At 37.5% G+C, this 16233-nt stretch overlaps 1 protein-coding gene across 1 annotated transcript in view; it reads right to left on the bottom strand.

Moving 5' to 3' along the window:
• Positions 1 to 16233, bottom strand: part of LOC148956103 (uncharacterized) — a 93964-nt gene that overhangs the window by 3229 nt on the left and 74502 nt on the right. The window contains exon 9 of the mRNA XM_089089208.1: positions 2495 to 2691. Within this exon, the coding sequence (XP_088945334.1) occupies positions 2495 to 2691 (197 nt within the window). The remainder of the gene's footprint in view (positions 1 to 2494; positions 2692 to 16233) is intronic.

Genomic DNA, 16233 nt, shown 5'->3' with positions numbered 1-16233 from the left:
ACCCCATCCCCTTAGTGTAAAAATATATAGCCCATATTATACGAGTCAAATGCATTCTTACACCCGCCATTTGTCTTTGTGGCCATGAAACCGGTTTCCTTAGATCTTACATTCAGCAAACTTCTCAAGGTGTGTACTGGTTAATACGGAAGTACCAACAATTGGACTGGTAGTAAATTGACATGAATAATGTCCAATTGATCGCTTTTCAAGTATTTTCTTGCTTTAGAGCAAATTATTGTCACATTGAGTTTTGTCAATAAAATGGTTTGAAATGAAAAATTGAATTGAAAAGAAGGGGCGAATCTTTGAGCCCCAATGTAAAAATCGTGATATTTTACATTTTTTCTAGCTTCTTTTATATTCTCTATTTTTCCCATTTTTAGCGTCCTTTTCAAAGTTGTGCCCCAACATCAGAACGCTAGACGCTCATTAATCGGGATAAATGAGCCTCTTACACAAAACTGAGGCTGGACTATGGTGTCGGGGCATCTTTTGGTGGAAAATTGAAAAAAGGGGGTACTTCAGTACCCAACCAATACACACTCGAGATGTGAAAATAGGTTAAGAAATATACCAAAATATGATGAAAAAATAATACTTAATTTTATATAATAATATAATTTGGGCTAAAACTTGACAAAAAAGAATTAGTCTATAGTGAGCATCAATAAAACAAATAGAGGCCAACAAATAGAATGGTATTCATGGTAAAGGATTCTTGGTGGAAAACCATTCCTTAGCCTTCTTTGAGAACCTAAACTTATCGCACTTTTGCCATTATGGAATCATAATGCATTTTTCCAGTTCAAATTGACACTAAAAAGTGGATTTAAGTAATGACTTGGTGCAAACAAGAGCTATGAATTGCCTCGATTGGTAATAGAAAGGTTAAGTGGTGCCTCTAACATTCCGAGTACCGACGTTACCAAACCGACGTTACCCAGTACCGACGTTACCGACGTACAAACGTTTTAAAGGCTTAGGGCCTCGAACATACGCCCCTGTTTCAGTGCCTCTGCTCCGGCCATCCGTCTACTTACATTAACCTATTGCATATTAATTAATAAAACTGTTTTGAAAAAAGAAGTTTTTAAAGAAAAGTAAAGAGCAATGTTAAACGAGCAGAAACAAAGCCCTTCAATTATTCAAATTTAACAGGAACAGAAATTACTACTAATAAATAAATAAAAACCAAAATGGACAAAAATTAGAGTTAGTTTTCACGTCAAATGTAAAGTCAATAGAAAGACAGAAATTAAAACAAACTTAAAATGAATCCAAAAACTAACAGAAATTAAATTGAATAATGAAGTCTTAAAACAAACAGAACCAACCCTGAATACTAGTAGGGGTTCCGCCTCCTAAACGTCTAAACACACTATCGTTATCTTTGCTTTACTATAAACAAACTATATTTCGAGCAGTGGGTTTTTATTCTTCACAACATCACCAATATCACAACTAAAAAAACAATATCATAAGTCTAGTCAATGTTTGTAAGTAAGAGGAGTCTCCTCCAGGTGGCGTCAATTCACGGTGTGAGGGACTTATTAAAAAAAACACATTTTGCAGTGATAATAAAATGTTAAATATTATTTCGGTTAACTAAAACAGATAAATATTTTTTTGCAAAAAAAAACATTATGGGAATTCAAAAACAGAGCCTAAAATCCAATGGATCGTTTTTTTTCAACAACATCTTTTATTAAATATAATAATTCATACCGGCTTACAAACAAAGGACAAATATGCTTGAAAAACATATCCAGTACCCAATTACTAAATTATACAACTAACCAAATCATAATTGAAATAAACACAAATAAAGAACAAAAAATGGAAATGTTGATAATAATTACAGAACAATAAATTTAAAAAAATTATTAATAGAAAAATATTATTAGCAGAAAAAAAACTTAAATTGTCCTCTCTCAAAACCCAGGCCTACACTCACCAACTGCCCGCAAGGAGACACTTCTTTAACCGGTTTTTAAATTGTGGCACACATTCCGCTTCCCGAATTTAGTCTGGAAAGGTATTCCAGACCACCGGACCCGTGCACCTTGTCATATGGGTAGAACGAACCTTACTTCTTGGCTCACTTACCAGGTCTTCAGCGTTTTTCGTAGCATATCCGTGATAAAATGAATCGAAATGAAAAAAATTTATTAAAACATCAGGCGAAAAACCAGTAAAACTCTAAAACACAAAATTACCATATTTAAAGTCTATATTTTTAGTAAAATAAAAAATCCTAAGTTTCCTAAAAATCGACTCTGTACTTAAAGCTCCTGTATCGTACTTACCAATTAACCTCACTGCTTTATTTTGCTGAATCTGTACCCGTTTAAAATTGGACGTAAAATTACTAGCCCAAATCCTACATCCATAGTTTATATACGGCGCAATCGAAGACTAACATAAAAGAACTAAAATATGAGAAGGTATAAAAAATTTGAAAACGTCTTAAAATCCCAAGGCCACGCGCTACCTTACACGTAACCATATCAGCGTGTCTTCTCCAGCTGAGGTTCTGATCGAGAATGAGTCCTAGGTACCGCACTTCCTCATCCTGCTCTAATACAGAACCATTTATTCCTATATCACCTGGAAGATTTGGAGATACCTCAGTAAGATTGAATAGAATATAATTACTCTCTGCCGCGTTGATGCTAAGTAAGCTAACGCCTGCAAACTCACTCAAATCATAAAATGGAGTCAAAGCAAGATCATAGGCAGCGCAATAGCGCTGCCTAAATAAGAACAATGTTGGCGCAATGTATTATTTTTTTTCTTGGTCTTAGACCAGGGCACTTCGTATCGAAGGAGTTGTCGTAGAAACTTCGAAAAAGGCTCATTCGATTGGAAATTGGAGTGGCTAGTGCCCTTTTTAATAGTCGAAAGTGATTAGAGGGCAACTAGCCCACCCACGCCTATCAGTCCCCCAAACACATCCAATCAAAATTTTGAGATAGCCATATTGTTCAGCGTAGTTGATTTCCAAATAGAAAATATGTTTTTGAAGAGGCCACTCGCCCAAAACCCCCAGGGCAAGGATTTTAAGTTATGCCCTGGGGGCATATAAGAATGATGTTGACACAATGTTTTATTTATTTATTTTTTTTCCTTTAGACCAGGGCACTTTGTATCGAAGAAGTTGTCGTAGAAACTTCGAAAAAGGGCTCATTCAATTGGAAATTGGAATGGCTAGTGCCCTTTTTAACAGTCAAAAGTGATTGGAAGACAACTAACACCCCTTCCACGCCCATCATTTCCGGAAACACATCCAATCCAAATATTTAGATAGCCATTTTGTTCAGCGTAGTTAATTTCCAGATAGAAACTATGCTTTTGAGGAGGACACTCCCTAACAACCCTCAGCGCAAAGGTTTTAAGTTATGCCCTGGGGGCATATAAGAATGATGTTGGCACAATGTATTGTTTATTATTTTTTTCCTTTAGACCAGGGCCCTTCGTATCGAAAAAACATGTAGTAGAAACTTCAAAAAGGGCTCATTCAATTGGAAATCGGAGTGGATTGTGCCCTTTTTAATAGTCGAAAGTGAATGGAAGGCAACTAACATCCCTTCCACCCCCGCCATTTCCTGAAACACATCCAATCAAAATTTTGGGTTAGACATTTTCTTCAGCGTAGTTGATTTCCAGACAGAAATTATGTTTTTGAGTAGGACACTCCCCCACAGCCCTCAAGGCAAGGGTTGTAAGTTATGCCCTGGGGGCATATAAGGTTTTATAGAAAGTGTTGTCGTAGAAACTTCAAAAAAGGCTAATTCGATATGAAATTCAAAAGACTCGTACCATTTTTAGTAGCCAAAAGTTATTGGAGGGCGACGAAACCCCCTCTCACACCCGCCATTCTCCTAAACACCTCCACTCAAAATTTTGTGGTGGCATTTTTGTTGAACGTAGTTTAACGTTCTGGGAATCTCGTAATTGATGCTGGCAACCCCCCCCCCATAGCTCTCGGGGCAAGAGATTTAAGTTATTCCCTGGGGACATATAAGATTTTTATCGAACATATTATCGTAGAAGCTTCAGAAGGAGCTCAGTCTATTCGAAACTGAAATGTTTAGTGCCCTGTTTAATAGTCGAACGTGATTGGAAGGCAACTAACACCTCTTCCACACCCACCATTTCCCCAAACTCATCCAATGAAAATTTTGAGATAGCCTTTTTGTTCCACGCAGTTTACAGTTCAGGAAATTATACCTTTGAGCAGGACACTCCCCCAAGAGTCTTCAGGGCAAGGGTTATAAGTTATGCCCTGGGGGCATATAAGTTTTTATTGAAATCTTAGTCGTAGAAACTTGAAAAAGGGCTCATTCGATTGGAAATTCAAGGGTGTAGTGGCCTTTTTAACAGTTGCAGGGAATTCGAGAACAACTAACCCCCCTCTAGCGCCAAATTTATCCCCAAACACATCAAATCAATATTTTTAGATAGCCATGATGTTCATCTCAGTTGATTTCCAGATACTAATTGTGTTTTTGACGAGAACACTCCCCCACAGCCCTCAGGGCAAGGGATGTAAGTTATGCCCTGGGGGTCATATAAGGTTTTTATAGAAAGCGTTGTCGTAGAAACTTAAAAAAAGGCTCATTCGATTTGAAATTCAAAGGGCTAGTGCCTTTTTTTATACTCGAAAGTGATTGGAGGGCAACTAACCCCTGCTCACAACCCCCTCTTCCCCAAACACATCCACTCAAAATTTTAAGTTAGCCATTTTTTTAAACGTTCTGGAAATTAGATCTTTGAGGATGACAACCCCCCCCCCCACAGCCCTCAGGGCAAGGCTTGTGAGTTATGCCCTTGGGGCTTATAAGGTTTTGTAGAACGTGTTGTCGTATAAAATTCAAAAAAGACCCATTCGATTGGAAATTGGAATGGCTAGTGCCCTTTTTAACAGTCGAAAGTGATTGGAAGACAACTAACACCCCTTCCACGCCCATCATTTCCGGAAACACATCCAATCCAAATATTTAGATAGCCATTTTGTTCAGCGTAGTTAATTTCCAGATAGAAAATATACTTTTGAGGAGGTCACTCCCCAACAACCCTCAGCGCAAGGGTTGTAAGTTATGCCCTGGGGGCATATAAGAACGATGTTGGCACAATGTATTGTTTATTGTTTTTTTCCTTTAGACCAGGGCACTTCGTATCGAAGAACTTGTCGTAGAAACTTCGAAAAGGGCTCATTCAATTGGAAATCGGAGTGGGTTATGCCCTTTTTAATAGTCGAAAGTGAATGGAATGCAATGAACATCCCTTCCATCACCGCCATTTCCCGAAACACAGCCACTCAAAATTTTGAGATATACATTTTCCCCAGCGTAGTTGATTTTCAGACAGAAATTATGTTTTTGAGTAGGACACTCCCCCACAGCCCTCACGGCAAGGGTTGTAAGTTATGCCCTGGGGGCATATACGGTTTTATAGAAAGTGTTGTCTTATAAAATTAAAAAAAGGCTCATTCGACTAGAAATTCAAATGGCTAGTGTCCTTTTTATTAGCCGAAAGTGATTGGAGGACAACTAACCCCCCTCTCACGCCCTCCATTTCCCCAAATATATCCAATCAAACTTTGGAGTGAGCCCTGTTGTTCAACGTAGTTGAACGCTCTGGAATAGGTCTTTGCGAATGACAACCCCCCTTCCCCACAGCCCTCAGGGCACAGGTGGTAAGTTAAGCCCTGGGGTTTACGTATAAGGTTTTTATAGTAGGTGTTGTCGTATAAACTTAAAAAAAAGCACATTTGATTGGAAATTGAAAGTACTAGTGGCATTTTTTATCCACGATAGTGATTGGAAGGCAAATAACCCCTGCTCCCAACCCCCCTGTCCCCAAACACACCCACTAAAACTTTTAAAAGATCAAGTTTTTTAAACGTAGTTGATCGATCTAGCCATTAGGTATTTGAGTATGACAACCCCCCCCCCAGCGCTCAGGTCACGGCTTGTTTGTTAGGCCCTGGTGGCTGATAAGGTTTTTATAGAACAGGCTGTCGGATAAATTTTAAAAAAGGCCCAGTCGATGGGAAATTGGAATGGCTAGTGTCCTTTTTAATAGTCGAAAGTTATTGGAAGGCAACTAACCCCTCTTCCACGCCCACCATTTCCCCAAAAATATCCTATCAAAAGTTTTAGATAGTCATTTTCTTCCACGCATTTTAAATTTCAGGAACTTCTCCCTCTGATTAGAACACTCCCCCCCCCCAAAGTCGTCAGGGCACGGGTGCTAAGTTATGCCCTGGGCGCATATAAGTTTTTATTGAAATCTTTGTCGTAGAAACTTGAAAAATGGCTCATTCGATTGGAAATTCAAAGGGCTAGTGCCCTTTTTAAGTCTCGAATGTGATTTGTGGGCAACTAACCCCCCCTCTCACGCCCACCTTTCCCCCACACACATCCAATCAAAATTTTTAGATTGCTATTTTATTCAACGTAGTTGAATGTTTTGAAAATAGGTCTTTAAGGATGACACCCCGCCCCACCCCCCCGACCTCTGGGCATGGTTTTTATTTTAGGCCCTGGGGTATTATAAGTTTTTTATAGAATGTTGGTTTTTTTCTGGTAGGTGGGGGGTGGGTGGTCGGGGATTATATGGGAGGATCTTTCTATAAAGGAAGTTCTTATGGGGGAAGGGACATTGCTATGAAGGGGGCGCCGGATTTCCCATCATTATTAAAGAAAAAGATCAGAAATTAAATAAAAAAAATTTTTTTCAACTGAAAGTAAGGAGCAACATCAAAACTTAAAACGAACAGAAATTATTACGTATATGATTGGGTTCACCCCTAGTCAAAACTTCGCACTTTAATCCAAAGATTTTTTTTACTTTAACAAGAGATATTTATTCTAATTAAAGTCCTTTGTGATTAAGGGGTCATTTTTAAAGAATTGGGAAAAAATTCGAAATTTAGCTTAAAGAGCAAGGTATTGACTAGGGGGTGAACCCCCTAATATACGTATTAAAAATCTATGAATATATAAGTTCGTTACGTAAGTTAATTCGTAAGTTACGTATAATTATTACTAATAAAACTTTCCTAAATAAAATTAAACAAGTTTCGAGAAAGCCATTTGACCAAATAAAAGTAAAATTAATACGCAAATTTTGTTTTAATTATTCATGTACGTTGAGCCAATATTAAAACCTGCATTAATTCAAAAATGTTCAAAAACTAAATAATAAAAAAAAGTTTTTTTAACTGAAAGTAAGGAACGTCGTTAAAACTTAAAATGAACAGAAATTATTCCGCAGATGAAAGGGGCTGTCCCCTCCTCAACGCCTCGCTTTTTACGCTAAAGTTTGACTATCTCACAACTCTTTTTTTTTTAAACAATAAAAAACTTTTAAATCATAAAAACATTTATGATTTATGCGTTGATTTTTGAATTAAAATCAACTTGGTGGAAGGGATGAAAGACTTGAGAGCCATGGCTAATTGGAGTAAAGCCAAGACAGATATTCTGAGTGAGAGGCAAACCTGGTATAAACCTTTTTCAAAGTTGTATAAAAATGATGAGGTCATGATGTCATGTTTAAGCAACAAAAGAAATCGTGCCACAGCAAAGTGGCATTTTCGGCTATTTTGTGTCCAAAAAATATTTTTTTACCCAGAGGGTCAAACAAAATACCAGGAATGCTAAAATTGCCAATCGCTTTTCCGTGTTCTAAAGCACTTAACTACAGTTTTTGAGACCCTCCCTCATCTTGAAAATGAGGAAACGAGTTTTTTTTTTATTGTAAACTGTTCGCATCCATTTCAAATTATAGAATCCTGAAGTGTGAAGGCATTGAGCTTGTTTAGGTGTGGTTTGACTTACAGCCGTTTAAACAGGTGTTAATGCTGGATCATGGTGCCAGCAGTAGCTGCAAACTAGTAAAGAGCGAGCCATGGCCCATAGTAACCAAAATTTAAAAAAACACGCTTTGAAAAAAAAAACTGCCTAGTGAAAAAAATTTCCATCTGACACTGATTTAGGAATGTTAACTATTATTTTGGTTCGTCTTAAAATTAAAAGTTTATTCTGAAAAAAAGTTTATGATGATTTCAAAAAAAGCCTGAAATCCCTCTAAAATGGTGTCGTATCAAAATAAAAAAGTATACCATTGGAATCAGCATGGTTGAAAACTTTGTTCAGGGAAATTACAGTCCCCATCCTTGAACAACAAGGAAAATCACTTTTTTGTATGGGTAGCACTAATCTGTCTCCCGTTTTTTCTTTTTCTTTTTTTTTCAGAGCTAGCAGCTTACCAGAACATCATAGAAAGATGCTTAATAATTCATTCATAAGCTGTTTGTCATATTTATGTGCCTTTCATAAATTCAACCATCTGCAAGTGCCATATGGCACTAAGAATGACCTTTTATCAAGGGCAGGGCTAGCAGGATACCAGAACAGTGTAGATAGTGCTGGGCAATAACTTGATTAAACGACATATTGATATTTTTACTTTCAATATTCGATAATCGACATATCGATTTCGATATTTTTGATCAGTTTTTTTCTTTCAGATTAGCTCTTGCCTTTGTCAAAGTTAAATAAAAAATTATAATTAAAATGTATTTTACACAATTTTTTATAAACTTTGAATAGTTTAAGATCAAACAATAAAAACAAACTTCGATTACATAAACGAATATCATAGAAATCCAAGTTTGAAATTCCTCGGTATTAGGATAAAGAGAGATAACCTACTGGCTACTTTTGGCTATTCAAAATCCGCTATATGTCAATGTTTTCCCCTAAGAATTGGTTCTACTTTTCAGTTATTAAATAAATAAAAAACAAGTTTTTTCAATTGAAAGTAAGGTTCATTAATAAAACTTAAAACCAACAGAAATTATTCCGTATATGAGAGGAATGCCCCTCATATACATTTTTTTTTGGTATTTTGAAAAAGCTTCATATTAAAAAGTCAAACTTTAGCGTAAAAATGGAGGTATTGAGAAGGGGGTATCTCCCCTCACATGCAGTAGGATTTATTTTCGTTTTAGCAATGTTTCTCCCTAGTTTCAGTTGAAAAATCTTGTTTCTTTTATTTAATTTCTGATCACTGCCAAATAAAGTCGGGAAATCTCCCTCTCTCCTCCGTGGACATTCCCGCCTCTCCCAACAACATCTCTCTCCCCACGACAAATCCATCCCTCCTGAAATTTCCACCCATAAATTTTCTTGTGGACAATTTCGCCTAGGAAATTCTGTGGAGCCTACTTTCATTTAAAAAAAAGATTGTTTTCCATTTTATTCTTAATTTTTTTTTCAAATCCTCCAAATGGGAAGTTTCTACTACGAGAAATTGTCCCATGAAGAATTTCTTCAGTAGAAAATTCCCCCATGGAGAATTTCTCCTGCAGAAATTTCCGCCATGAACAATGTTTCCCACAGATAACTTCCTCATGGAGAACTTTTCCCGTGGGAAACCCCTTCCTCCCACGAAAAAAATCCCCAAGATAACTTTAACCTCTCTAAAACTTTCCCCGGACAATATCCCCGGAACATCTCTAGATGTAAAATTGAATTGACAAAGAGAAAGAAAGACAAATTTTGTGTTCTGGCAAATTCTCTGGCGAAAGAAAATCTGGCGAATTTTCTGGCGAAAGAAGATCTGGCGAGTTCTCCCGTGTAAATTCTCCATTGTAAGTTCATTTCTGGAAACTTCCTGTACATTTGAGATTCTCCCGCTGAAAAACCCCCCGCGGAGAATTCTCCTCCCCGAAAAAATCTGTTTACTTCCAAATAACAAATACTGTACGTAAACAATAGGCAAACTCCAAAACTTATAGTCATTCCCCCCCGTACTCTGGGGGGTGGGGGCAAGAAAATTTCCCCTGGAACATCAATATATGAAAAATTGAATCGGAAAAGAGAAAATAGGTCAAATTTTGTATAGGAGTTCTGACAAATTCTAACGTGTAAAATTCCTCCTTGTAAGTTCGTCCCCGGAAACTTCCCCGCCCTACCCAGAAAATTCTACCCAGAGAAAATTCCTCCTCTCCAAAAATGCCTGTTTACTAACAGATAAAATACTATATGTAAACAATAGGCAAAATTCATAACTTACAGCCATTCCCCCAAATAGTGTGAGGGGGTCACGTCATCTCAAGAGGTAAGGCCGGATCTAGGGGGGGGGATAAAGTCATCCTCAAAGACATAGGTATTAGATTTTTCGACTATGCTTAACAAAATCTATATCTCAAATTTTTGATCGTCTGACTTTAGGAAACAAATGAGCATGAGAGGGGGCCTAGTTGCCCTCCAATTTTTTCGGTCACTTAAGAAGGGCACTAGAACTTTTAATTTCCATTCGAATGAGCCCTCACGCGATATTCTAGGACCACTGGGCTACTACGATCACCCCAGGAAAAAAGCATTGAAGGTTGTTTTTATCTATTTAATAGGCTATGGTCTGATGAAGAAAAAGACAGATCCCTCTCCCAATATTCTAGAATCACTGGTTCGATACGATCATCCCTGGGGGAAACAAAAACAAACAAGTAAACACGCATCCGTGATGTTTCTTCTGGCAAAAAATACAAATTCCACATTTTTGCAGCTATGAGCTTGAGACCTCTACATTAGTCTTTTCTGATACGCTGAATCTGTTGGTGTGATTTTCATTAAGATTCTATGACTTTTAGGGGATGTTTTCCCTTTTTTAAAAATAAAGCAAATTTTCCCAAGCTTGTAACTTTTTATGGGTAATGCTAAACTTGATGAAACTTATTTATATGAAATCAGCATTAAAATACAATTCCTTTGATGTATCTATCGGTATCAAAGTTTCGTTTTTTAGAGTTTTGGTTACTATTGAGCCGGGTCACTCCTTAATTACAGTTAATTACCACAAACTGTTTGACAAAAATAGAAAATTCCACCTTTTGCAGATGGGAGGTTGAAACCTTTAAAGTAGGCTTCCATGATAGGCTGAATCTTATGGTGCACTTTTCATTAAGATTCCTTGACTTTTCGAAGGTGCTTCTCCCCTTTCTCAAAAATCACGCGGATTTTCTTAGGCTTGTAGCTTTTGATGGATACATTAAACTTAATGAATTTTGTTTATTTCGAATAAGCATAAAAATATAATTCGTTTGATGTTTATATTGTTATCAAAGTCACATTTTCTCGAGTTTCGGTTTCTAGGGCCTAGTCGCTCCTTACTTACTGGTCGTTACCACGAACTGTTTGGTTAACTGACCAATCTTGGAAAAAAATCTCAGATGGGAAACTGGTGGCGGGCATAGACATTATTTTCAAGATTATTTCATATAAATATTTCTGAGACCCATATTACAAGACTTCCACGGCTTAAATGGAAGAGTTTTTCTTAGGACTACAGACTCCCTACTGAAAATCTACAGAGCCTTTATAGGTTCGGCTGCAAGTGAAGTATGCATTGCATTGACTACTGAAACTTCGGCATCTAGTACCCACAAACTAGCTTGATTCTGTCTTGGCTGAATCACAGGGACTGTCATGGTACTTGCATCTATTGATACAGATTCAGCTGCCAGTAAGGCCAAATCCATATCTCTGTATTTTACTTTCGACTTGGGAAAGATTGTCACGGGAAACCACAGTTTATAGACAGTAAGCTTATCCAGATATGTGGTAATTGTGACGGGTGTGATCTGAGCAAGGCCTATGAGCCTGAAAGGCATTTATACAGCAAAGCCCTTTGAAGGTCCTCAGCAACATTTGAAAGTCCACCCTAACTAAACGTATTTTGAGTTTCAGAACAGGCTATGGCAACTTATGGATACAGGTATGTATGCTGTGCATCAGCATGTATGAGTCAACGGGTTAAATGTATCATTGTTTTTCTTCTCAGTCATTTCCGGAGCTATTTTCTACGTTGGATCTTTTCTGCAGGACGTTCACCGGTAGAAAGCAGAAAAAGCCGAAAATAGTCAAAAAATTTCATATATCGTTTTCGATATCGATATTGACGTTTCGATATTCGATGTTGATATTTGCTCCGATATATTCGATATATCAATATTGATATTGAATATCGCCCAGCACTAATTATATAGATCTTTAATAGCTAATATAAAAGCTATTGCTCATATCTGCGTTCTACTTATAATTTCCACCATCTGCAAGTGCCAAATGGCACTATAACGGCACTTTTGGTGTCATGTTTCAAGTGAAAAAACTGGGTCTAGTGGGCTACCAGGACTTTTTAGAGCGATGTTTAATGACGCATTTGAAAGCTATTACTCATGTCTACGTGATTTTTAATCAATTCTGCCATCCGTAAGTGTGATATAGCACTTTAAACAGCACTTTTGGTGCCACTTCTTAAGTGGAAAATCTCGGAAGTATAAAACGGCATCATATTAATATTTATGGTCCAGAACACTCAACTGGAGTTTTACCAGAACACCTCCCATATAATCCCCTTCCAAGCCCCCTTAGCAAGCTACGCAAATATGGTCCTATAATAACCAATAGATTAAGTTAGATTAAAAGAGCCGTAGTTAAATTAGTAGGGAATTGTTGAGCGATCAATCCCAGGAAAATCCATAAAACCTTTACAGACCTCATTAAAAATTGTATTGTGTTTCTAACTTCAATATCAATAAGCTAATATGGGATCCTTCTCTGCCCATGATATAATAATTATGTATTTCTTACACACCTACAAAAAAGGGGAATGACGGCATACTATATCATAGGCAGCGCGCTAGCGCTGCCTAAGTAAAGAACGATGTGGGCACAATGTGTTTTTGGTTTTTTTCTCCATACCCGGGCACATCATATCTAAGGTTTTGTCGCATAAACTTCGAAAATGGCTAATTTGATTTGAAATTGGAGTGGCTAGTGCCTTTTTTGATAACCTAAAGTGATTCGTGGGCAACTAGCCCCCCCCCCAAGCCCGTCCTTCCCCCAAACCCATCTAATCAAAATTTTGAGATAGCCACTTTGTTCATCGTGGTTGATGTCCTAAGAGAAAATACGTTTTTAAGGGGGACACTCCCCCACAAACCTCAGGGCAAGGGTTTTAAGTTATGCCCTGGGGGCATATAAGGTTTTTATAGAAGGCGGTGTCGTAGAACCTTCAAAACAGGCTCATTGGATTGGAAATTCAAAGGGCTAGTACCCTTTTTAAAAGTCGAAAGTGATTAGAGGGCAACTAGTCCCCCCCCGCCCTTCAGTCCCCCAAACCCCTCCAAGCTAACTTTGGAAATTGCCCTATTGTTAAGAGTAGTAGATTTCCAGATCGACAATATAGTGTTGAGGAGGACACTCCCCCACCACCCTCAGGGGAAGTGTTTTAAGTTATGCCCTGGGGGCATATAAGATTTTTAAAGAAGGCGATGTCGTAGAGACTTCAATAAAAGCTCATTTGACTGGAAATTCAAAGGGCTAGTGCCCCTTTTAATAGTCGAAAGTGATTGGAGGGCAACTAGCCCCCCCACACCCAACCTTCCCCCCCACACAACCCCTAAAATTTTTTTGATGGCCTTTTTGTTCAGGGTAGTTGATTTCCAGATAGAAAACATATTTTTCAGGAGGACACTCCCCCACAACCCTCAGGGCAAGAATTATAAGTTATTCCCTGGGTGCATATAAGGTTTTATTGGAATCTTTGTCGTAGAAACTTGAATAACGGTTAATCCCATATGAAATTCAAAGGACTAGTGCCCTCTTTAATAATCGAAAGTTATTTTAGGGCGACTAACCCCCCTCTAACGCCCACCTTTTCTCCAAACACATCCAATCAAAAATTTTTAGATAGCCATGTTATTCAACGTAGCTAAGAGTTTTGAATATAAGCCCTTTAAGGATGAAAACCCCTCCCCCTAAGCCCTCAGGGTAAAGGTTGTAATTTATGCCCTTGGGGCATACAAGGTTTTTTTGAAAGCCTTATCGTAGAAACTTCAAAAGGGCTCCTTCAATTGGAAACTGAAAGAGCTAGTGCCTTTTTAATAGTTGAAAGTGATTGGATAGCGACTAACGCCCCTCTCACAGCCACTATTTTAATAAACACATCGAATTAAAAATTTTGAGATATCCATTTTGTTCAACGCAGTTGAAAGTTCTGGAAATTTTGTCTTTTAGGATGATAACCCCCTCCGAGCCCTCAGCGTAGTTGATTTCCTGATAGAAAATATGTTTTTGAGGAGGACACTCCCCAACAACCCTCAGGGCAAGGGTTTTAAGTTATGTCCTGGGGTATATAAAGTTTTTATAGAAGGTTTTGTCATAGAAACTTCAAAAGGGGCTCATTTGATTGGAAATTCAAAGGGCTAGTGCCCTTTTTAATCGCCAAAAGTGATTGGAGGGCAACTAGCCCCCCCCCCCACGCCCATCCTTCCCCCAAACACATCCCATACAAATTTGGAGATTGACATTTTTGTCAACGTAGTTGATTTGCCGATGGAAAATATGTTTTCGAGGGGGACACACCCCCAAAACCCTCAGGGCAAGGGGGTTAAGTTATGCCCAGGGGGCATATGATGTTTTATAGAAGGTGTTGTTCTAGAAACTTCAAATAAAGCTCATTTGATGGGAAATTGAAATGGCTTGTTCCCTTTTTCATATTCGAAAATGATTGGCGGGCAACTAGCCCCGCCACCCCCACGCCCCTCAGTCCCCCAAACACATCCAAAAAAATTATGAGATAGCCATTTTGTTGAGCGTAGTTGATTTACAGATAGACTACATGTTTTTGAGGAGGATACTCCACCACAGCCCTCAGGGCAAGGGTTTTAAGTTAAGCCCCGGGGACATATTAGGTTTTATAGAAGGTGTTGTCGTAAAACTTCAGAAAAGGGCTCATTCGTTTTGAAATTCAAAGGGCAATATTTATTGCCAGAACAAAATTTGAACTTTACTGAAAAAAACAACAACAAATGAATGTGCATTGTAAGTTTAAAATACATATACTGATATTTAGTAATCAAAATGTTAAAATTATTTGATTTATTAAAGTTATAAAAGTAAAAACATTTATATTTTTTCAGTAAAGTGCAAATTTTGTTCTGGCCTTGGGAAGGCATAGGGGTTTAGCGCCCAACTAATGTTAATTTCTGCTCGTTTTGAGTTTGACTCGGTTATTTATTGTAATTTCTGTTCGTTTTGGGTTTCATTTATTTATCGATGCTGATTTGTGGTAGTTTCGAGCTTGGTAGATTATTTGATTTTATTTTTGCTCATTTTTTGTTTAATGGAGTTCTTTACTTTTCTTTGAAAAAATTATTTTGTGGAAAAAGTTTTTTCAATTAATAAAAAGAAAAAAGGGACTTCAGCACTAAAAACTTATTTTCACCATAAATAATCAGTACCAAAATAAGACCTTAAATTGGTAGTCGAAAGGTTTTGAAAGAGAAAAACATTCCTAAGTCGTTAGAAATTCATCTGGGCTGTGAAGCGTGAGGAATTGCCTAAGCTTTCAGGGTATGGTAGTAAATACATCTCTTTTTCGAAGCTTTTTTTTTCACCACGATTATAACAAAAAAGATTAAAACGGTAAGAAAAAAAAAATCCAACACGATGACCACTTATAGAATATCTATTTGGGAGGGCTTAGGGTAAAGATCCCTTGGTACAATCCCATTATCAGGGCATCTATAAAAAGTCAAGTTTGGTTAATGCTAATGAAATAAAATAAAATAGGATGAATATATAATAGTTCAGAAACAAATTTGGGCTATATATTTGCACATTAGGGGTTGGGGTTGGGTTGAGGGAGGGGGGGTAAATCATTGAATATATTAAATACGTAACCTAACCTAGCCTAGGTACCTTCCCCCCTAAAATCCAAAAAAGTACTGTTTAATATCGTATACGCAATGAAAACCTTAGTATCATTGCCTGCTCTACAACAGATAAGACTTCACAAAACGGGTTTCATTATTGCCAATCTAAATTGTTTAAGCCGAGCGGCCCTGATAATGGGATTGTACTGATCCCTATTTATTCCATTCTATGTATTGTATACTCTACCCCCCCCCCCCCCCCCCCCTTCCTTCTACCCAATATTGTCATTTTAGTAGTTTTCCTTCTGTGATTTCCACTATTAAACTTCCGAAACTTAAACCGGACAACTTTACTCGTAATTCCAAAATTAAAATATATGGTAATTTTAAATCTTATAGACCAAGCTTAAAATATCATATTCTTTTCATCACGGTTTGATTTTCAAAAATGAATAAACCCACAAACTAATTAATTTCAGCTAGGAGTATTTAACCCC

This window comes from Artemia sp. Qi Xiang Cuo, chromosome 1 (assembly GCF_049724085.1).
Source record: "Artemia sp. Qi Xiang Cuo chromosome 1, ASM4972408v1, whole genome shotgun sequence".
NCBI lineage: Eukaryota > Metazoa > Arthropoda > Branchiopoda > Anostraca > Artemiidae > Artemia > Artemia sp. Qi Xiang Cuo.
The sequence above is the reverse complement of the archived record's forward strand: the minus strand, read 5'-3'. Positions and strand labels throughout refer to the sequence as shown.